The sequence below is a fragment of the Callionymus lyra genome, chromosome 11 (genome assembly GCF_982586985.1).
Source record: "Callionymus lyra chromosome 11, fCalLyr1.hap1.1, whole genome shotgun sequence".
NCBI lineage: Eukaryota > Metazoa > Chordata > Actinopteri > Syngnathiformes > Callionymidae > Callionymus > Callionymus lyra.
The window spans coordinates 10765134-10788308 of record NC_141828.1 but is presented as its reverse complement, the minus strand read 5'-3'; the positions used below and the strand labels follow the sequence as shown (position 1 = coordinate 10788308).

Here is a 23175-nt window from a genome sequence, read left to right as displayed (position 1 = left end):
AGTACAGACAAATTTGATTGTCATAGTTTTGGGTCTGCAGGGTGTTTTTATTTTTATTTTTAAAGGACTGCATCTCTACTGTGGACATTATCAGCTAATGGCACCAGATGAAAGCATCTCATTACAGAGAAGAATGATAATTGTTATGATGAGGTACACAAAATAATTGTTTTATGTCAGCTGGTTGTTTTATTTCATAACTAGAAACCATAGCATTTTGGGTGGGGATATAACCTAAGCTGGCCCTTTCCTTTTTTCTGTAATAAAGGGCATCCCCTCTTCACGGTTGAGGACCCACCCTTACTCCTTTTAAATTGACTCACACCCACATAGATATTGCAACCAGTCATGGACAACAAAACAAAAGAGAAAGTTGTATTTCTTTGACCATAAGTAAAGATGTTAGTCTGGAATTATTATTTCAGCAACTTCAATGTCCACAATTAATACTAATCACTGCTGCACTCACCTTTTTTTCCCCCCATAGAAAACTGCTTGTTGATAGTTCCAGACTTGTTCATTTACGTCATAGGTGGATGGGACAGTGGCACCAACATCCTGGTTTGGAACCTGGGTCATGTCCGTTTCTGATGATGGACTCAAAGTCTTCCAGTAAACCTCACATTAGAATTTGATACTTTTGTCTGTGGAACTAAAGTCAGAAATCAGTTTCATTTTTAACTAATTAACTAACATAATTTTTACACAAACACCACCTCAATTTAGTAGCTGTGAAAACACCAAATAAAGCTCAACTTACCTCGAATTCAACGATTTGTAGCCGCAATTGCCACTTTTCTTTGGTTGTAAAATGCTGAATGAGTGGAAATAAATGGATACGGTGGTAAAATAAAAGACAAACCTTTGGCCACTAAAGTGTCAAGTGTACAGTTAGAGCCACAGATTAAATATTGTTGATTAATTTTTTTTATTATTATTTATTAAATATATTGGAAAAAGTTATATAGATATTCTGGTGGCGTTTCATTTTATTTAAGGACTGAAAAAAATACCACATTAATAATCACCATTACACACAAACAATCTACTTCGAGAGGAAGAAGGTGTCAACGAAAAAGTTCAGAAAACGTAAGTCATCAACGTCCACATCCAAAAGTCTTGTTCCAGTCTTCATACAGCTCCAGGTCTTTTGGCGACACGCTGGGCCGAACCGTCTTCAGAGCCTCCTGGAAGTCTCCGTACAGGATCGGTCGCACTTGATCTGCTGAGATGGTGGCGATGTCGCACAGCTGGATGCTGCGGATCGGACCCAGGGCGGCCTCCCGACAGAGCTGGTTCATATCGGCGCCCGAGAAACCCTTTGTGGCCGCCACGACGTTCACGAGCTCGTCGTCCCTCAGCTGGTTTCTCTCCCTCGACATCAAGTTGGTGATTATCTGCTGCCGAGCGGTTCCTTCCGGGAGAGGGATGTACAACCTCTTGGCCAACCGTCGACGGGCAGCTTCATCGATCTCCTGAGGTCTGTTGGTGGCTCCCACCACCAGTATGCGGTCCTCTGCTGCGGTGGCCGCTCCATCCAACTGCACCAGGAACTCCGTCTTGATCCTGCGCGAGGAATCGTGCTCGCCGTCCGTCCTCTGTGACAGCAGCGAGTCGATCTCATCGATGAAGATCACGGCGGGTTGGTGGCAGCGGGCGATAGCGAAGAGTGCCCGGACCATCTTCTCTCCCTCGCCCACCCACTTGGAGGTGAGCGAGGAAGCGCTGATGCTGAAAAAGGTGGCCCCTGACTGACAAGCTATGCATTTTCCAATCAGAGTTTTCCCAGTACCTGGTGGTCCAAACAGTAGGATTCCTTTAGGTGGTCCTCGGAGGCCGGTGAAGATGTCCGGCCTCAACATGGGCCACACGACAATCTCCTTAATGGTGGTCTTGGCAAACTCAAGCCCTGCTATGTCATCCCAGACCACAGGAGGTCCGTGGTCCATGATCTCGCTCATGATCAGCTCCACAATCTTGGGCTCAAAGTTTTTCAACCGCTCGTCAAGTATTTGAGGTTCCTCCCTGGAATTCTGCTTGGCTCCACCATCTTCCTCTTCCTGTCTTTGCAAAGGTGAGACAAACTTTGAGAAGGCTCCACGAGGTCTATTGGCGCCTAGAGATTTCTTCATGGTTGCGGCCGCCCCTGAAGTCGGACCTCTCTGCTGCTGCTGGTTTTTCTTCTGTTGATCGACCATTAATTTTTCACGTGCCGACTTGAAGTTGGTACCAGGTCTGACATCTGAACTAGTCTGGCCTGCAGGTGAACCTCTGCTGCCGTTTCCTGCCTCTGGGTTGTGAAAGTTCTTTCGTTTCGAAGGGTTGGATGAGTGGAAGGAGGGGGACTGGGTGTTGTGAGTGCAGGCGTTGACCTGTTGGGGTGTCGTGGAGGGATAACTGAACAAAGGTTGTGGTTTAGCAGATGGGCGGGGGGGCATGTTGGGACTAACGGAAACTATCTCAGCACCTCTAGAAGTAAACGTATTGGCTGAAATACTGGGAGCGTTGTTGACCTCTGGTTTGGACTGTAGTGATCGTACAGGTTTGAAAAAAGAAACCTCTGACCTCGAGGCGGAGCTGCCTCCGCGTTCATCTTGCCCCACGCAAATGTTAACATCTGCTGGTGCCACTAGGGACTCTTCTCCCTCCGTCCCAGCCTGAAGCATCTTCTGCACGCAAGGCAACTCCATCAAACTCTCCATGGTCAGGGACGACTCCCATTTGTCGCTGAAGTTCCTCTGACTTCTCGCCAGATGAACTGCACTCTCTGCATAGTTGTTGAGGCCCGTGTTGGGGTCATCAGAGTCCATCACTGCGGCATAGCGCTCCGAGTAGGTCCTGAACAGGCTGTCCATGCCGGCCTGAGAGAGCTGGGAGTTTGCCCATGCATACTGAATGGATAGGATGTGGGCCCGGTAGGCATCTGCCTTCTGTTCAGGTGTGCAGTTGCCAGATGAAATGTCAAAGGACCTTCTCTGCCATTCGTCCAGGTGTGCTTCACTCATGCCTGGGCTGCTCCTGCCTGGTGAAGGAAAGGCGACAAGTCATTAAAAATATATATCACAGCAGCCCACTTTAAAAACGGAGAGTTTCCACAGAGCAAAAGAGACATTTGTTTGAATTTTAAAATGTCGCCATCTGAACTAAATAAGCATAACACTAGAAATGTACTAAAACTGTGCATACCTCTGCCAAGCAACTCATTTAGATCTGTAAAGAAACTCTATTCGAGTTATTCCATTATATGCTGTGTGTTATATGCAGTGCAATTTTCTGGTTTTTACCAGTTTTGAATGGAGCCATGTACATAGAAAGCGGAGTTATTGAGTAATTAAACTTTATATATATATATATATATATATATATATATATATATATATAAACAATTTCCCGAAGGAGACCTCCGGATGAATAAAGTTCTAACTATCCATCTATTTATTGACAAGTTTTTGATTTTACCCATTTATATATCAATATGAAATAGAGAACACCACCATAATTCATATAGTTTTTTTTATAACCAATAGTCCATTTATAACCAATGCTGAACATTTTATGAAAACAAAAAAAATCATGTATTTTAAGAAAAAATGCCAGTAAACATTAAAAACTAAAACTCCTTGAGTTACTAAACTGAAACAATACAAAGTGGCTCGTCTATGATATATAATTTAAAATGAATAATAATTTAAAACTATTCGTTGCATAAGAAGGTGATCATTTATTTCAACCTAAACTAAAGTTATATCATAAAAACTGACGTGTTGTCACTTATATGTTAACTTAAAACGATAAAAAAAAAAGCTAAAAATAAATAAATATGAATGAATAAAAGGAAGGTCAAACGTTTACATGACGTTCATTAATTGTTGAATATAACATTCCAGACATTTATGTAACACAACGATGACACTACAGAAAGTGTTGCATCTGAGAACGCAGTAAGTGGAAGTGAACTCACCGAACCCGGAACTGCAAGCCTCACGAAAGAAGACAATAATGCCTCGTCCTCGCGTTACAATAAAGAACTGTGAACAATAATATTACTGCACGTAAATGTTCTAAAACTCTGACGCGGTAACTTCAAACTTTGCAGGATAATGTTTGCGGAAGTTGTCAGACGACTCCACAGGAAACACATTTTCGCGCCAGTTGCCGGGTTCGTTCCGTTAATATTTTGTAAACAACTTGCTCTGTGTATTTAACGCCCGTCGCCGAATTTATTTAACGTTATGGCCATTTAACGATACACAATATAACATGTGTACATGTCATTGAAACTTATGCGTTGAAGTATGACGCTTAGCCAGTAAAGTGTAACAAATACTTTTGGAGGAAGTATTGGAACGGAAACATTCCACGTCATCTCCAGATCAACAGAAAACATGGATACTTGTGCTTCGTTGGAAAATAAATATAGTAAAAAACTTCGCTGCATCGATAATAAAATAATAATATATTCGATTGTGTTTGCCTTTTAGTTTCCACGCATATTCTCAAAAACAGATCGAGTCAATGCCGCCACCTTCTGGGATTATTGTAGCAGAACAAGCGTTTTGCCAACGAGACCTTTGCTACTTTGCATTATGGGAAATGTCGTTTTGCCCACTGTGTGTGATTAAAATGTCACTCCAAAGCATCTTTGTTAAATGAAAACCCGATCATACAGTTTGTTCTATTTTGTTGGCCCCCATATGCGTGTCTACTACTGATACACAGGATGTAAAAAAAAACTAAAATAGCTTTACGTGCTTGTTAATAAAACTACATTACCCATAACCCCTGTCTTTTGTGTTGACGGGAAGTGACAAGAGCTCTTTAAAGGATGACAGCACACGCTGCTCCTGGGTAAACACTGCGCAAATAATACCACGCGTTTATTTTTTTTATTATTATTTTATATTCACTTTAAACGAATAGTTTCATTGCGCATCAGCACCAAGGAAAAGTTTATCGGGTCCGTTGGTGGTGACCGGATGTGGGTGCGGACAGGACCAGCAGAGTCCGGAGCCGGCTGGAGTCACACCCTTGTGTGGGTTCTTGAGGACCAGTAGGACCTTTTAGTTCAACTTTAATGTCTCCCTGCTTTCTTCCCTCTAAAGGTCCATCATTTATCTGCGCTTCTGTGAACGTTCTGGAACCAGAGCCGCGCTAATCTCGGGCTAAAAGATGACGTCGTCATGGCAGGACTACAGGAGATAACCAAGACCACTGACCACTGCAGTGTCCGCCTGTCCAGCCCTTGACTCGCCCTCTCTGACTCTGATTTTCGCAACAGATTTGTTGGATAAAAAAAAAAGTAACACAATGAACGCCTCTGGTTACACGTTCGTCACTCGAGATGACAACAGCAGTGTTTACGCTGAAGTCGCCAAGATCCTGATCTCGACCGGCCAGTGGAAGAGACTGAAGAGAGACAACCCAAGGTTCAACTTGATGCTGGGCGAGAGGAACAGACTACCGTTCGGGCGTCTAGGTAATGTTCCCGAATCCTTCTGATGATGAACCATGTTTGAAATGTCTCGCCTGCTGTTGATTCAGAACTCTGCAGCGAGAATTCTGACCTGCTCTAGTAGAAGAACTCACATTTCTCCGATCCTTAAAACTCTTCACTGGCTTCCAGTTTCTTTCAGGATCAACTTTAAAATTCTGGTTCTTACTTTCTGATCTATTCATGGTCAGACTCCTCTTTCCATCAGTGATCTGATCCAGCCTTACACCCCAGCTCGGGCTCTGAGGTCTCTGGATCAGAATCTACTGATGGTTCCACGCACACGGTTCAGGACCAGAGGAGAGAAATCCTTCCAGGCTGTTGCTCCTAAGCTTTGGAACAATCTTCCTCTCTTGATTAATGATCTACTGACTCCTTCAAGAAACATCTTAAGACGTTTTTAATTGTTCAGGCTTTTCCTTGATTTTCTGGAGCTCCTGTTGTGTTATCAGTATTATCTTGATCTTTAAATTATAGACTTTATTGAATATTGTTTTGATTGTTTAAGCGCTTTGTAACCCTGGTCTGGAAAAGCGCTCTACAATAAAATGTACTTACTTACTTACTAATACATCGGTGTCAAACAATGTCGTGATGGCAAAAAGAGCTGAGCCGAAAGCCAAAGATAGTATACAACTAATCCCCATCTTACTTTTCAACAGGTCATGAACCCGGTCTGGTCCAGTTGGTGAATTACTACAGAGGAGCCGACAAGCTCTGCAGGAAGGCGTCGCTGGTCAAGTGTGTCTTTAAATCAGATCGATTGAATCCTTCATCAGGAGGACGCATTAAGCTGAGTCATGTCCGTGTCTTTTCAGGTTGATCAAGACCTGCCCGGAGCTCTCATACTCCAGCAGCTGGTTCCCGGAGTCCTTCATCATCTACCCGACTAACCTCAACACTCCGGTGGCTCCGGCCACTAATGGCCTCAGCCATCTGAAGAGCAATCCCAAGACCGACGAGCGCGAGGTTTTCCTGGCGTCGTATCTCTCCAAGAAGGAGAGCGGCGAGGGGACGGTGTGGATCGCAAAGTCGTCCGCTGGAGCTAAAGGTAACACACCTGCTGCACACCTGCTACACACTGTAACACAACAGTGTTTAGTGTTCCTGTGGATCCTTAGAGAGTCTCAAGAGGCATTCAATTCATGACTATAAAAGAGATGGAAAGAAAGACGATTCCTTAATTGGTTTCAAAATGTCTTGAATCAAATTTTCAAAAGTCTGACGTTTTTACAAAAAAAAGGTTCTTTTTTTTTGGTAGTTTCAGGTCAAAATATTTGGTAATATATATATATATATTTTTAGAATAATATTGAGTTTGACTATTGTTTTTTAATGTCTTGAACCCTGAAGTTGTGTTTTTCAAATTGAAAGTTTTTCACCAGACCAAAGTCAAGTCGTGTTTTATGTTAAAATAGACAATTGGATAAATATCTCCCTGAACTTATGTAACAAATAGAGAAGTTAGAAAATATTGGTTCTGCGATATATTGTAATTTGTGCAATACTGTATTGATATTTGACAGCACAAAATATATATACATATAATTTTAATCTTAATGTTTAATGGTTAAAAAAAAGTGTTTTTGAAATAAAAGAATGGCCTTTTTTCAACAATTAACATATAAATATTTCCAGCGTTTGTTCATTTTTGTGTTGCAATTAAACCTTCCGCAGCTAAAGGAACAATTAAAATCCTGCAAGATCCGGGCGATGACTGAGGACAAGGAGATACAGTTGACTCAAGGAGCTTTTTTTAAAAGCTGATGTTTGGTCATATTCTCTTTTTAAGTCAAACCAAAGCAGCTACGACTTTGTCAAGAGTCATGTGGTCTGTAACACCAGAGCCGACAATACTATTGTGTATCGCCAGATTGTAGTGTTATTTTTTCATTTTTGTTAATTGTCCAGTCAGTCTCTAATTTGAGCTCAAATGGCAATAAAAAGTCTTTAAATTAACCTGTTTTAAGATCCATCAACTCTGCAAAATCAGCCGATGACTCATTGTCGTGTTGACTCACTCGTGTCCTGCATTTACTTTTATGTCTTTATAAGGTGCTGGAATTTTGATATCCCACAATGCCAATGAGCTGCTGGACTACATCGACAATCAGGGACAAGTTCACGTCATCCAGAAGTACCTGGAGAAGCCACTGCTTCTACAGCCGGGAAATCGGAAGTTTGACATCAGGTGTGTGTGTGACCTAATGAAGACTTTTGATGTGACCTAACAAATGGGCCTTTTTCCAAAGTTGGCATCAGGCGTCATGCTATTATAAAAAACAAAAGCAGGAGACCATGTGACGTGACCTGGTGGGCAATTCAATTCATGTTCATCGTATTCATCATATATTGCCAAAAGAGAAGAACAAATAAGAGAAGTCAAAAAAAAATAAAAAATGTAATACATAAAATAAATGTTAAAAAATGTAAATACATTTTTAAACCTTCAATACAAATTAAAATATGGATGTATATATAGATATATTTTTTTCTAAATATGATATGATGGATTAATTTGAGGGGAGAGAAATAAATAACAATTCAAAGATTAAATTAGGCAAGTTGTATTTTAGAGTTAATACAATAATAAACATACATTTTTTAGCTGTAGCTGTCAGGAATGTTTTCGATGTAGATCACTTCAACTCTGAGGTCTGGCATGAACTTGAGGGTAGTGATGGTCAGATGATGTGTCATTATTTCCAGAGTCCACTAGATGGCGGTCTCTGCACTAGTTTCCTTTGTTTTGAACAACTGTTCCAATGTAACATCACATCCTTTTTTAACTGATGGCGCCACCTACTGACCTCTAAACATTATGACACTGTTTCATGAAGCTTTATCAGCAAATCACTACACGAGGGCCCCATAAATCCAGTCAAAGAGCCTTATGTGGCCACTCGTTCAGCATCCGAACATAACATTTAGGACGGCGATGTTGATCTGTAGTTGTCGTGTCTCTCAGGAGCTGGGTCCTCGTGGACCACCAGTACAACATCTACTTGTACCGCGAGGGTGTGCTGAGGACCTCCTCGGAGCCGTACAACAGCTCCGACCTGCAGGACATGACCAGCCACCTGACCAACCACTGCATCCAGCAGGAGCACTCCCAGAACTACGGACGGTACGAGGAAGGGAACGAGATGTTCTTCGACGAGTTCCGGCTCTACCTGCTGAACACTCACAACATCACGCTGGAGTCCAACATCTTACCTCAGATCAAGCAGATCATCAAGTACGTGAGACGAACTTGTAACGACTCGAGAGCAACGGTTTTCAAACGTGGCACGTCTTCCTGCAGGAGCTGCCTGACGTGCATCGAGCCGGCGATCAGCACCAAACTTCTGTCCTATCAGAGCTTCCAGCTCTTCGGGTTTGACTTCATGGTGGACGAGAGCTTCAAGGTTTGGCTCATTGAGATTAACGGAGCGCCAGCTTGTGCACAGTGAGTCCCATCAGTGTCTCTCCAGCTTTCCTCCCTCGCTTTGTCTCCAAACTTCTTAGATTGTCCCTCTAACGCAGACCTGGGCCACATAAGGGCCCTTTTGAATGCGTTTATGTGGCCCGCCTGAGGTCAAAGATCATGTAGAACCGTTTTATATACTGTTTTATATTCTTCATAATTTGACTCTAAATATGAAAAATTAAATAAAGATGATTTTTTTTTATTGAAATGTTGTTTTGATATTTTTGTTTTGATTGAATTCAATAACTTGTATATTGAAAGGTTGAATTTGTTTTTATTTAATTTTTATAATGTGGTATTTTGTAAATGAATTCAATTATTGTACACATAAAGTTTGATTCCAATAACTCAGAATTACATGTTCAATTTTTTTTTAATTTGTAGCCTTTTAAATTAATTATATAAACACTGTTATAACCAGAAAATAACAAAAGGTTACCAATTTTCTTAATCAAAATGGTTAAAAATGTTGAATTTATTTTTTTTATTGTTTTAATTACAATAACTATGTTAAAAAAACTTTTTTTTTAAAATGTTATTGTTTTAAAAAAAACAATTCAACCTTTCAATATAGAAATACATTAATTAAATTATTCCAAAAAAAGTGTAATCAGTAAAAAAAAAAAAAGAGTCCACTAGATGGCGGTCAACAACTGTTCTAATAAAACATCACATTTTTAAACTGATGTCGCCCCCTACTGACCTCTAAACAACATGACACTGCTTCATGAAGCTTCATCGGACCATCACTACATTTAACTATTCAAGTCAATGACGGGACTGATAAACTTTCATAGTTTTTGTTTTAGAACTTTTTTTTGTTTTTAATTTTACTCAGTTTTTATTGCCAAAAAAATACTGACGTGAACATGCAAAACTATTTAAGTGTTTTTAAATAAGGGTAAAATATTAGAAATATAAACAAGCATATTGACGGCCCCTCACAACATGTGGCCCCCGAGGATTTCTCATCGGTCACCACAGGAAAAAGTTTCTCAGTCATATCTTAAGTTTGTTCAAAAAACATCTCAGTTTCTTCAAACGTATCTACTTTTTCCAGGAAACTCTACCCGGAGCTTTGTCAAGGGATCGTGGACGTGGCCATCTCCAGCGTCTTCCCGATGAGCAGCGGCAGCGAGAGCTCCTCCGCCTCCTCCTCGCCATACTCCTCCTCGCCCTCCTCCATGTTCACCACCAGCTCCTGCTCCTCGCCCAAACTGAGGGGGCCCCTGCACGTCGGGCCCTTCACTCGACTCTGAGCGGTGTACCCCCCCCCCACCCCCCCGAGTAGACGGGTCCTGTTGTAAGTTACCGAAAGAGACGCTTCCACTGAGGCTACAGACACACTGCTGTGTTTTATCTCTCGTTTAGTTTTGCACGTTACGAGACTTTTCTAATTGTCGGCCATGTTTCTAGAGATATGAATGGATTCACTGCTCAATAGAAACAATTGAAGGAGTACGTTTACTACAGGAATGTGAAGTTAATCTTGTTACTTTTGGTCTGTTTAAAAAAAAAAAAAAGGCTTAAAAAATGCACTCTCCAAAACACAAGTTTAATAAAGGTTATTGACCCACAGGAAGAATAGAGCGAATTTGTTGCTGCAGTTCAGTGATAGAATTATAACAAAACCTTAAAGAACTATCAATAAAATATTGATTGACCTCCTGCGACTATTTCGAACAGTTGTTTTATAACAAAGGAAAATAGTGCAGAGACCGCCATCTAGTGGACTCTGACAATAATGACACTGCTTCCATCACTAGTTTAAAGGGTCACATGGTTTTCCAGAAATAAAATGCTGTCAAAGAGGATAGATAGATAGATAGATAAACGTTATTGATCCCTCTGGAGGTCTCCTTTGGGAAATAGTTTGTCCAGCACACAGCAACACAGACGATAGATTCATGTAACAAGAACAAAGTGCAATAACAAGAAAGTACAAGATGACACAATCTAAAGATAAATAACATAGATCAAAAAAAAAAATGTGTACAAAGATTAACATGATATAGAATCATCTTTTCACTCCTGCCCCCAAACTCAGAATTAAACAATCTAGTAGCACGAAGAATGAATGAGTCCCTGAGTCTATTAGTGTTGCATCATGGGAGGAGCATTCATGTTTCATCTGCTTCTCTGCAACACTGACGACAGAAGGTCATGACAGGAGCTTACATCTACACATTAATGCTGACTCGGCATGGAGGATGAATCCAATCTGAAAGTCGGTTCCATACTTTCGCAAGCGTGACTCTTTGGTGACGCGGACGCGTCGTGCTGGAACGTTTTTCAAAACACAGTATTGTGTTTGTAGCCTGAGACTTTTGTGCCTTACTGTTCTGACCACGCCCCCTCAAAGAGCTGACTGTAAACCTTTGAGTTGTGTAGCGTCAAAGCATGAACAGATGTGCCCTTCATACCTGAACAGGATTCAACGCTATTCAATAGAAAATCTAGATCCTAAATAGAAACCGTTTAAAGAGACTCCGCCATGAAGGATCCTTATCTCGACCTTGCATTCGAGACGATACCTTGTCCAGTATTATCCTCGTTTGGTATGTTTTTCTTCTAGTGCCGGATACATATTTGAGCATGTTTAGGGGTTTTGTATCCGTGTGTGGCTTTTATATGTGTAAAGAATAATTGTGTATTTGTGTCGTGTACGGGTTTGATTTAGAAGTAGATTGTGTAAAAGTACTTCATGGCTCCTGGTTAACACCATCACCATTCAAATTACTATTATTTGTACTTCATTAGACTGATTTAATGAGTCGTTCTTTTGATTGAAACGGTGTCATATTACAGTTTAGTGTTGCTGGACTCTTTTAGAGATCAGTCATCCATGAGACACTTGGGGTAGAGCTTCTTTTAATACTGCTAGGATTACAACACTTTATGTTTTCTTTTTTAATTTACATTAATTTTTGTCCAATATCTTAACTTCCACTGTTAAGTTTCCATTTTCTGGAAAAATCTTCCTGGAGTTATTCCTCATAATGAAAAGGAACGATATAAAGATTGAATTGCGCTACATGAGGCCTTGGATTGTTGGAAAGGAATGTAGAAACTTGCTTGTTTGTGCTGCTGTGATCACCAGATTGAAGAAAACGAAAGGTCACTGTCGCCGCTGTTTAATCCGACTCGTCAATACGCTTTTTTTTTTTAAAGCAATAATATTACTTTAGAAAAAAAAAAAGAAAGTGATCTACTTCAATCATTTAACTGTATTGGGCTCGTCCTCTGTGATGTCATTTCCTGTCCAGAGTCAAGATTTTGCACATTCAATGTCAAAGATGTTTCCTGGCCTTCATATGTCCTTCTACCAAAGATAGAATCAAACGAACCAGCCTGCGTTTCATTTAATGGGATTTAATCTCGTGACCAGGAAGGATGTTTGTCGTGTGTGTTGTTGATTTCCCAACTCTTGCATGGATTAATCTGAGACAATGTTGCAAGAATAAAAATCAGTATTGAGTTTCTGTCTTGATTTCAACCCTTTTTTAAAAATCTAAAGGTTGTTGCACTAAGTATTTTTCAGACCATATGTCAGAAAGTCAAATTCTGCCCCCGCCTGGTCACCCATGAGGCCTGCAAGAGCTTTAAATGTAGATAGTGTAGTGTGAGGACCACTGACATTATCTCACAATCAGATAAAAAACATTTTTAAAATGTTAATTCTGATTTTTTTTAATATTATGATGTAGTGTTTTAATTTTCAGTTTAAACTATAATTCACTCTGGTCTGAAATATTTAGCCTTGATCAACCATTACAAATAAACATGTTTAAACACGTTTATCTCTATAAATCATGAATCAGAAATTATTTGTTTCAAGTAATGTAAACACATCAAGGTATTTTTTAGGGTAAAAAATGAAAAAAGAATTAATAAAATGAGATGGTTTAAAAGTTTTTATTCATTAATAATTGTTAAATGTCTTTTTAATTACATATTTATAACCAACTAATGCTATAATCATTAGATTCTCATCTTTGAATACATACTGATCAGCACGGGGGCTTTGACCTGCTCCGTTTCCGACCTGGGCCGGTGCACCCCTCCTTAGACCACCTGCTGGTTCTGAGCTCCCCCAGAAGCAGCATATGGACACGGACCTTAGTGTGGACACCTGATCAACACAGTCCACTGCAGCTCAGATCTCCTGAACTCAAACCATCCTCCAGTCTCAGCCTCCCAGTCACCTGGATTACAGGTGTGCGCCACCACACCTGGCTGATGGACTCACTGAGCTTCTGTTCTTTTCTTCTTCCTTTTATCGAAATCACACAGTGCACGATCATTTTAGGAGCAACACTCCCACCTCCTGGACGAGAGTGACATTACAGTTAATTATTAGAAGTTAGGTAAACATGTTCACGCATGAGTTTATTTGCACCCAGTATCTGAGAAGAATATTTTAAGTGTGCAGAACTTTATATATAATATTCATAAAGTAAAGTGGATCGTATTGTTGACGACGAGTGACTGTGTGAATGTCAGCGTTCTTTGAATGTGACGTCACTCTTAGAATGTTATTTTAATCCACTTAGTAAAAAACAAACAATTTACCATCAAATGTTAGGAGGTGTAATCTTGTTATGTTACACTTTATGGATGCAGTGAAATACTTTTCTTTTTCACTTTCATAACGTCCAGACATAAGCAATCGATAAGAAGCAATTTATCATTCAACTAAATTTTTAACTTGACTAAGAACTATAAAATAGATTAGATTATAACTCCTTTATGCTTGCACTGAAGATTGATACGGAGGACTTTTGACATATACTTGAATGTGGTGGATGAGAGTCTGATGTGTAATAGTATTTTACACATCTGTGTCAGAAAAACTGTTCACAAAGTTTCACAGACAAATCAGTTCAATAGCAAAAGATTCAGACACACACCAGTAAAGAGATTGTTCTTCACTCCGGAGGGAACAGAGGAACCAACGCGGAAGTTAGCTCGCACCAACTGTCCAACGAAGGCCCTGCGTTCCTCCTCTTTTATTCAGTTCTTCAGAGCAAAACACATTGGAGGGGTTACATCAAAAGCAGTCTCAAGCTGTTAGTCATGGTACCTCATGGTACCTTTCGGATAACAGCCAAGGCCGTTGTGCATCTTCTCTTGACGAGATCCTCTGCTCATCCCCCCTCCCAACCTAGTTAATGTTTTCCTCTGTGCTCTTTAGTTGAACCCTATATGTGGATATATTTATCAGTGCTCTTTAGTTGAACACTTTAAATTGGTTATATCCCATGAAGGGTTTCAAACAAATACATTGTCAAAGCAATCAGCAGTTTCTTGCTTAAGGCGATGAGCAGTTTCGAACACATATGCATTTGTGGCAAAACAAACACATTAATATTGTGATAACGTAGTAAGCAGTTTAAAACACATTAATATTGTAATAAAGCAATATTTCTTTTACAATCTGAAAACCAAATAAACACAACATGTCTTTTTTCTGCACATGCCATTCTTTATAATGTCACAAAAGCAGTTCAACTAATTTGCAAGCACTAGTAAACTTTATTTTACTATTCTACTATGTATTGTTTTGTACAACTCCTTCTAAGAACATGAATTGCAATAATGTTTAATGGCACTTGTTTCTTTTTAGTATGAATCCAAATAAAATAAGCAAAATAATTTGAACCAAAGTGATTAAGTAGAGTTGCTAAATAGCTACATTTCCAAATAAGTACAATCATTGACAGTGCAGTACACAACAATTCACACTCTTTGAATTACCATGCAGTTCATTAAACTTGACAAAACTTAAAAAGAAAGCAAACAAACACTGCGGCAGCCGACCTCACCATCTTGATTTCGCCAGAGTCAAATACCATGACTGTAGTTAATGACTGTTAAAGGACTGCTTGAGACTATCTTCTGCCTGTTTTGGTGTGACACCTTTCCAAGTTTCAGGAATTACAGCAGGTTTGCATTTATATTCTTCTGCAAAGCTTTCGTTGAACGTCATCATAACATATTTCCAGTAGTCTGATGATATAAGGCTGACATCCGGAGAAATTTTCCAGTCTGGATAGATCTCCCTGTATGTTTTGAAGGGATGTTGTTGCCAATTTGTCTCCGGGCAGAGGAAAAGTGTATTACTGATCACTAAAGATGAACAAATGTCGGTCACCAGTTTCTCACTGTCCACAAAACGATATGTCCCCAGACCTTCGGGGCGATGAACGGATGCCCAGTGCTCATTGTGGGCGCGGCTTCCGGCCTCACATGGAGTTTTGCAAAACGGGCATTGTTTACCGCATCCAATGACTTTTGAGAAGAGCTCGTCCTCGGGATTCAAAGTAAGCTTTTTTAGCTTCGTTTCAAATGTTTCCTTCTGAAACTCTTTCTTGAGAGTTTTGCTCATGTCCTCGAGACTCTTTGTGAGAAAAAAAGCAAACTGTTTCGGGTCAGCTTTGTTAAAAATCATAAAATCTCCACGAGCAGTCTGGGGGATGACCAGTTTGTCACCAAGAGCTTTGTAAATATATTCAATATAGCCCCTTAAATCGCCCCCAGTCTCCGTTTTGCCTTGCTTTATTGCCTTGTTGATGCTGCTGATGCTAGAACGGATGTGTCGATCCTCAAAGTCAAACATTTCATTAGAGACTAAGAAGTAAGAGACCATTTTTGTATGTATGCAACGCTTAGCATACTCTTCATAGGAGCAAATATACCCCAGATACTCTTGAAAGTCCATCTTGGACAATAGATCCTTTAAAAGAGAGTATTGGAAGGACATCCGTGTGCTGAACTCCTCCTGAGTCAGCATTTTATCAACAATGTTGAGGCCCAGAGAACGGTAGACGTAGTCTGTGATTGCTGGCTGTAGACATTTGCTGGTGAATTCATCTGCCTTGCTCTGGCACTGGTCCCGCTCATGAAACACATCTTTGAAATCGGCTAAGAATTTCTCTTTGTTCTGAGCCAGGCACCTGTACGGGTCGTTCAGCTCAATGAAATTGTTGTGCATTTCTTGGAAATCCCTGGCCACAGTTCCGCAAATGTGTTGTTTCAGCAAAATCTCAAACTGAATGTCTGTCTTCAAATTTTGTTTGGCTTTCAGCTGATTATCAATAATATACAGGATTTCTTGGATGTAAGTCTCATGGTAGTTACACCTCTTGTCTATTTTATCATGTACAAACTTTTTGCATTCAGCTATAATGCTGTCAGCCATGTCCTGTACTTCTTTGATGTGGGACTTTATGCTCAACCATTTTCGAAACTTGTCTGTAATAAAAGTCAACGTGGCAGGGTTGAATGTGAAAGGTTCTGATCCGCAGTCATAGAGATTCTTCTCATGTAATAACTGAGATGCCTTTGCTCCCTTGTGATTGACATTTTCCCTGAGGTTTTTGTCAATACTTGCAAAGACATCAAGTGCTTTCTGCTCAGTGAAGGACAGTTTGTTCACAGTTTCCTTCCACATTTTTTCAAACTCATGGTTAAGTTGGGGATCAGTCATCTTGGCGTTTGTCTTTCGACATTTATCAATCAGGTCACACACTCGACCTTCCAACTCATCTGTGTGTGTCTTTTTGATTCTGTTAAGTTTAATCATCCCTTGTTTTGTTTCGGAGGCCCTTTCCAGCTGGATCTTAACGGAATTTGAGATTTCCATTCTCAGACTGTTTGCACTGTTTGCAAACTGCGCTCTGTATCTTTCAATAAGGTGAGCAGAACCATCTGCATTATCAAAGTACTTTGCTAGATTGTCCTGAAGCTTACGCTCCCAGTGAGACAGTTCCTTTTCAGCTTCTCTTTTCAGAGAATCCAGGAGAGTTGTCATGTCGGCTGTATTACAGTCCCCGGAAAGATTTGAGATTTTGGTTTCAGTGTTGGAAGTCCAGGTGTACATAGCTTTTTTGAATTCCCACTCCCATTTGTTGAACTCAGTGCACAGTTTGATATATGCATCTGCTACCAAACTGTTTCTGAAACTGAAGATGAAGTTTTCATGCTTCACTGCACTCCAAAGGCTGGTCAACCATTCAGTAAAGGCCTTAATGTTGTTCTCAGAGGAGTTACAGTCGCTAAGTTTTTGTATGGTTTGGTTTTTTAGATCATTCACAGCTTCACTGTAGCCCAAGTTGACTGGGGCCATTGGCGGGGTTCCATTCCAGAGCCCAGGGATATACCAGTTCCCAGTGTCTGGGTTGTACTCCATCACATCAGTAAAGAGCTTGTTCTCCTCCCTTTTCTCCATTTTGGCTGCTTCCTGGGTCATTCTGTTCAATTTCTGCAGCAGCACCTTCCTGTCCCTCATGTTGGTCTCAGGAGCAGAAACATCCGACACATTCTGGTGGACGAACAGACATTTGGGCTTTTTACCCACTTCCTTCATCCTAAGAAAGGCGTGCACCACAATCTGTAGGACGTCCTCCATTTCTTGCATGTGTTCCATAGATATGTTAATAATGGTGATGTCGCTTAAGCCGACAACAAGTGTGGCAAGCTCATTATCATGGTCATAGCTCTCTTCAAGTTGGGCCAGTTGTGGTGACTTCAGCCCCTCTGTGTCAATGATAACCACATAGTCACAGTTGAGCAGTTTTTTGAGGTCTTCACCAACTTTTATGAGTAACATGAAGGCACCGCGTGTACAACGGCCGCTGCTGACAGCAAATTGCACTCCAAACATGGTGTTTAGGAGAGTGGACTTTCCTGTACTCTGGACTCCAAGAACTGTAATAACCTTGATCCTGGCTTCAGGAGCTACCAAGGCATTGAGCTGGAAAAGGACGTCCCGTGTCCACATGAGGGGGGTGTTAGACGCATCCCCATCAACAAGCTCCAGTGGCAAACCCTTTAGCATCAGTTCTGCGCACAGTTTTGGAAGATGCTGTAAGTCTTGACAGCATCGATTTGTTGCATTGGTTGCTAGTGAAGCCTCATAGATCTGGCCCATCTCCCGGAAGAAATGTTCCATCCCCAGAGAGCTACTGGAAAGCTGTTTGTCTATTTTCTGAATTTCCTCTCTGTCTTTGAAACTGTCACATTTATCCCTGTATTGCTCACGGAGTTTTGACAGCTTTTCCCTGGACAAGTTATCAAGATTTATTTTCATCCATTTGAGGAAAAATTCCCTCTCCATTCCTGGAGTTGATATTGCTTCTATAAATCTTTGCATGGAAGAGGAAATTTCATAAGACTGCTGTAGTCTACGAAAGTGTTTCTTCTTGGTTTCTAATTGGCTTTTGTACATTTCTATACTTTGATTTCCAGCTTTTCGCAAACGGAATTGCTCTTTTTCAAGATCAGTCAGCTTCTTCCAGATTTCTCCCTGCCTTGGTAGATTGACTTCTTTGTATATGAGGGGGTCCACTATTTCTTTTGTGATGGCATCAGCCCTTTTCTTTGCCCCTTGACACGCCGGCAAGTCCTCATCCACCAAAATCCCCAATTCATGGGCAACATCAGTCATCCCTTCGATGCTCATCCTGATATCTGAGGCATCCACCGAATAATTGATCGCGTCCCTCAGACACCTGAGAAAGTCAGCTTCATTATTTTGCGGCTTCTTGAGAACGATATTCTTATTATTTAATTTCAACTTGGAGGCGACCTGTTTCAAATGCTCAACGTTAAAGCATCCACTTTGACTGTTGCTAACCAAGAACATCTGTGCCCTGTGATGCTGTTTTGTTAACACCTGCGATCCCAAGGCTAGATCATCGCAGAACACAAAAACGGCTGTTGATATTTTACACAAAAACGAGTATTGTGCGTCAAATGACTCGACATCTCCTCGCAGGTTAGTCACCGACACAGGTACATTGAAATGATCCATGTTTTTGTTTCCACAAGGCAGATACCAAGTAATTTCCACCATTCCACTTGAAATCTTTCGTGGAATGTTTCCGCACTCCATGTTGTGATGAACAAAAATGTCATGATATTGCTGGGAATTACATAGTACCTTGTTTAGAATCTCTGACTTGGATAACAAGCATTTGCCTAGTCTCACAAAAGATACAAGAGGCAGTTTAGCAAGAACAGTTTGTTCTTCAACAAAGCCATTCGATTCAGAGAGGGACTGGGGTCTGTATTTATGGACAATATCCCTCATAGCCCACAACAGCAGAGTGCTGTGATTGGTGTCAATGCTAGGAAGCAGAAGGGGCACAGCGAACTGACACATGGACATTTTGAGGACAATTTCCTGCTGCACAAAACTATCTGAACACAGCAAAAGTGCTGTGATGATATCTAATGGGTTTTTTTTACAGTCTAAATGTAGACCATCTAGAAGTTGATCCAAGTCCAAGGTGGCAGAATCTTGTGCGGCCTCACTGGGGGAGTTTGTAAACTTCACATTTCGAGCCGTCACATTGACACTCATTAGTTTTCTCAGCAAATAACAAGGCAGGTCTGAAACACATGTGGGGTGTTGATCACTGACATTCTTTTTGTTGATCTGAAGAACCGTTCTCAGGGACAGTTTATCCTCGCAGTGAAGACCGAGGTCAGTCAAGTAATTTCTCAGCTGTGACCCTACAAAAACAGAAAATACTTGTTATTGAAATGTATTCAAATTCTCTATGCATGTCTTGACATTTGTCAACTGTATTTGCCTTCCCTTGGTTAAAATCATTCATCTTCTGGCTCACCTTGCATGCCGCTGATAGTAGTTCCCTGATGATGAACACCATCTGAGGACGGATCCGACTGCATTTCTTCCTCAGCACGATAAATATCCATGAAGTCATCTTCGTCACTCTGAATCAACAGAAATATCAAAATAAAATAACATCACTTATTCAGTTCTGCACTTTACAAATGCATTTAAGATGTTTTTTCACAACAAAAGGGACACAAATCAACACTAACTTTTACACATACATACAAAGCAACATCCAGAGTGCAACAAAACGCAATATCCAGAAAACACAATTGAACTGGTTTAAAAAAAACTCCATTGAACTTTTAAAGAGCCTGCTCAGCAATAGGAGTGCAACTGGAGCACATTTACAACAGGGGAACAGCCTCTGATTGGATAGCACTGAGACAAGTCAAATGGAGTTAAAACGATGATTTGAGTTAATTTAACCGTTTTTCAACACACAATGGCTGAAGAACTTGATCTGGTCGCAGATATACTTGCAAACAATTTTCAAGAAGGCTATTTCAATATAAGCTGGACGTTATTAAGAAAGTTATGCTAACACCAAGTCTTTCACAAGCTTCAAATGATTTATTTATTTCCTCCATGAACTACGTGAGTAAATGCTTTTTTTTCGAAATAATGTTGAACTTTATGAGATCAATAATGGTGCGCGTGTGTGTGTGTGTCGCTTTAGTGTGTGTGTGTGTGGAAGCGATGCAGAGCGTGTGTGTCGTGGCCATGGAAACTACACAGACTGTAGTGGGAGTGATATTTTGATATAATGCACTGATGTTGTGTTCATTTGATGATGATCTCAACGTCTTATTGACCTATAACAGTACACGGTCAGATCCCTGTGGTGTATAAAGAACCTTAAAGTAGTTATTGAGAGGCGGATTCATTCAAACGAGTGAAATGCACGGCCCGCCACTGATATATATACACAAACAACTCATCTAAAGATGATGGCAGCTCGGAGGAAACAAAGAACCAGAAGGAAGTGGTTTCAACACGTTTACGCGGATGCTACAATAACAACCAGTGATTGAAGAGGTACAATACCATCAAATTTCCATGACTATTCAAGGGAGTTGGCCGTGAGACATAAAGCAACAAGTGAATGACTCAGACAATGAAAACTGACAAAAACAGAGCTAATAGAAACCCACCCCACCTAGGGAAAGGATGGCGGGTGTGATTACACTGTGTATATGGCTGCGTTTCAATATTCGATTTATGTCCCCTCGCTCACTTGCACCGCCCCTCAGGGAAATCCGTGCCGCCATCTTAAGGTCATTCCAAATCTCAGAACAGCTGAAGTAGGATAGAGTGAACATTGAAGTGCCTGTCAGTACAGGATTAGCAGAATTACAGTATTCACAGTCACCCATAATGACTGTAGAGAGCGCCACATACATTCATAGAACTTTGGTTAGGAAGATAACCTGGCGATTTATTGAACTGGAAAAAATCTGTTATTTCTGACTTGATATATCAATACAAATATTAAAAAAAAAAAATCAGTACTTACCATTGTTTTTACTGTGCTTCCTGAACAGGAAATGTGATCATATCTTTCAGCTTCCTCAGCTCTGAAAATAAAACCGAGTTGAAATAACTCCCTCCTGTTATGCATTGAATTCAAATATTCGAGTGAAGTAATCCAAGCTACATGTACTTGAATGTAAATATAGGAATCATGAAGAACCACCATAATGTTCAAAAATGAAATAAACAGCTCAATGCAGGGTCAGAATCTTTGCTAATTTAGGTCCGAAGAAAATATGCTCTTCATGAGAAATATCCTTGTAGATCTGTTAAAAATCACTGATTCCCACAATACACTGCATTGTTATGAAAAAAAGGCACTTTATTCAGAATTAAATCTCATGTGTACCAACATTAGAAAGTGTTCCCACTAAAGCTCTTTCCATCGATAACTCACAATACCACACAAACCTTTTTACAAGTTGCCAAACATAACTATTAACCATCATGGCATCTTCTATAAAGCACCATAAATGCATCATAATCTCTTATGAATGTTCTCATATAGCATTGTACTCCCGTCCTGCAGGATGGAGCTGCCCGGTTACACAATCAAAATAAGTAATAAGCCTCACTGTCTTTTGTTTTTTGTAATTCTCTCCCACACTTTTTTTCCACATTTATTTTGCAATACAAACTCTTTTTCTTATGTATAATTCGGAAAAGAAAGTATGTGATCTGTGCTGCTGTTCAAATGTCACCACTAAGTAACCAATGAAGGTTTATCTTATTAAACCCTCATATCAAACTGTAAAACCCCACAATCCAACTTAAGTCAATTAAACAAAAACAAATCTTGATTTCCTGTAAATGTATCATTCTGCAAAATATTACCTATTCTAACAGTTAATATTTTGAAGTGGCTCATCATTTAGAATTGTGTTTTCCAATGTTTCAGTATCATATTGAGTTAGTGGGGATAGAAGAGATTAAAGCAATTTACCTCGACTCAGTACTTGCTCAGCCTTTCAGGAGATGAATGTCGAAATGCTCTGCAACAGAGGAGAGTCCGCTTATATCCTCCTACTCGATTTACTTTCACTTTCACTTGTACTTCCTGGAAATCACACGACTTTCTTGAAGCTGTTACACAACGACCCCCTGACCCCAGTTGAGTTCAGTGTTGAGGAGTTTTATTATAAATCAATTTAAAAAGAAACTTTATATATAATAGTCATAAACTAAAGTGGATCGTATTGTTGACGACGAGTGACTGTGTCTATGTCAGCGTTCTTTGAATGTGACGTCACTCTTAGAATGTTATTTTAATCCACTTAGTAAAAATGACAAATCAATTATTAGTAAATGTTGTGTAATCTTTTGATGTTACACTTTATGGATGCAGTAAAATACTTTTATTTTCACTCGAACTCCTGTGTTGTTCTCAGTATTTTCTTGATCTTTAAAGTATGTACTTTATTGAGTATTATTTTGATTGTTTAAGCGCTTTGTGACCCTGGTCTCGAAAAGCGCTATATAAATAAATATTACTTACTTACTTACTTAAATCAAAATCCTGCAGTGCACAATCATTTCATGAGCAACAGCGCCACCTCCTGGATGAGATTTGACTTTAATAAATAGGACCACAGCAGAAATGTATTTACAATATGACGTTCACGAACTAAAAACACGTGACGGTGTCTTGTCAATGTTGCCCAGTGTAAAAATGTATAAATGTAAAAAAATATAGAAACATATTTGAGCAAGTAAGGAGGTGTAATCTTGTGAGGTTGAAGAATTTTAGGGCAGCCAAATAGGTTTATTTTTTAACTTTCATAATGTTAAAACTTAAGCAATCGATTACATAACAATTTATAATTTACCAACATGTTTAAATTGACTAAGAACAGAAATAATATATTAAGGTGAAATGAATATGATTCTTTAACATTTTCTTATCATTAACATATTTAAAATCAACTCATAAATGGGTAGTTAGATAGTCTTCATTGAAAATATAAAATGAATGAACATGTTTATTAAATGTTTGCTGGTTTGTGAGGAATAGTCTTACCGTACCTGTCCAGGTGGGGT

General features: G+C 39.9%; 3 protein-coding genes and 1 non-coding gene across 4 annotated transcripts; 1 reads left to right on the top strand and 3 right to left on the bottom strand.

The window, feature by feature from the left end:
* Positions 1–989: 989 nt before the first annotated feature.
* fignl1 (fidgetin-like 1) lies at positions 990–4093 on the bottom strand. Its single transcript, XM_087802135.1, has 2 exons — positions 3962–4093; positions 990–3022 (listed from the first exon to the last, which is right to left on the bottom strand). The coding sequence occupies exon 2, from the start codon at positions 3003–3005 to the stop codon at positions 1098–1100; it is 1908 nt and encodes a 635-aa protein (XP_087658261.1). The 5' UTR covers positions 3006–3022; positions 3962–4093; the 3' UTR covers positions 990–1097.
* Positions 4094–4822: 729 nt separating this feature from the next.
* On the top strand, positions 4823–12442 carry ttl (tubulin tyrosine ligase). Its single transcript, XM_087802977.1, has 8 exons — positions 4823–5032; positions 5103–5476; positions 6154–6232; positions 6310–6542; positions 7547–7682; positions 8460–8729; positions 8796–8939; positions 10021–12442. Exons 2-8 carry the CDS (start codon positions 5308–5310, stop codon positions 10217–10219), a joined length of 1230 nt encoding a protein of 409 aa, XP_087659103.1. The 5' UTR covers positions 4823–5032; positions 5103–5307; the 3' UTR covers positions 10220–12442.
* A 468-nt stretch (positions 12443–12910) lies between these two features.
* Positions 12911–13197, bottom strand: LOC148069235 (signal recognition particle RNA). Its single transcript, XR_015713099.1, has one exon.
* Positions 13198–13881: 684 nt separating this feature from the next.
* On the bottom strand, positions 13882–22185 carry LOC148069234 (up-regulator of cell proliferation-like). Its single transcript, XM_087802565.1, has 4 exons — positions 22082–22185; positions 21122–21182; positions 19595–19703; positions 13882–19478 (listed from the first exon to the last, which is right to left on the bottom strand). Exons 2-4 carry the CDS (start codon positions 21122–21124, stop codon positions 14824–14826), a joined length of 4767 nt encoding a protein of 1588 aa, XP_087658691.1. The 5' UTR covers positions 21125–21182; positions 22082–22185; the 3' UTR covers positions 13882–14823.
* Positions 22186–23175: the final 990 nt, after the last annotated feature.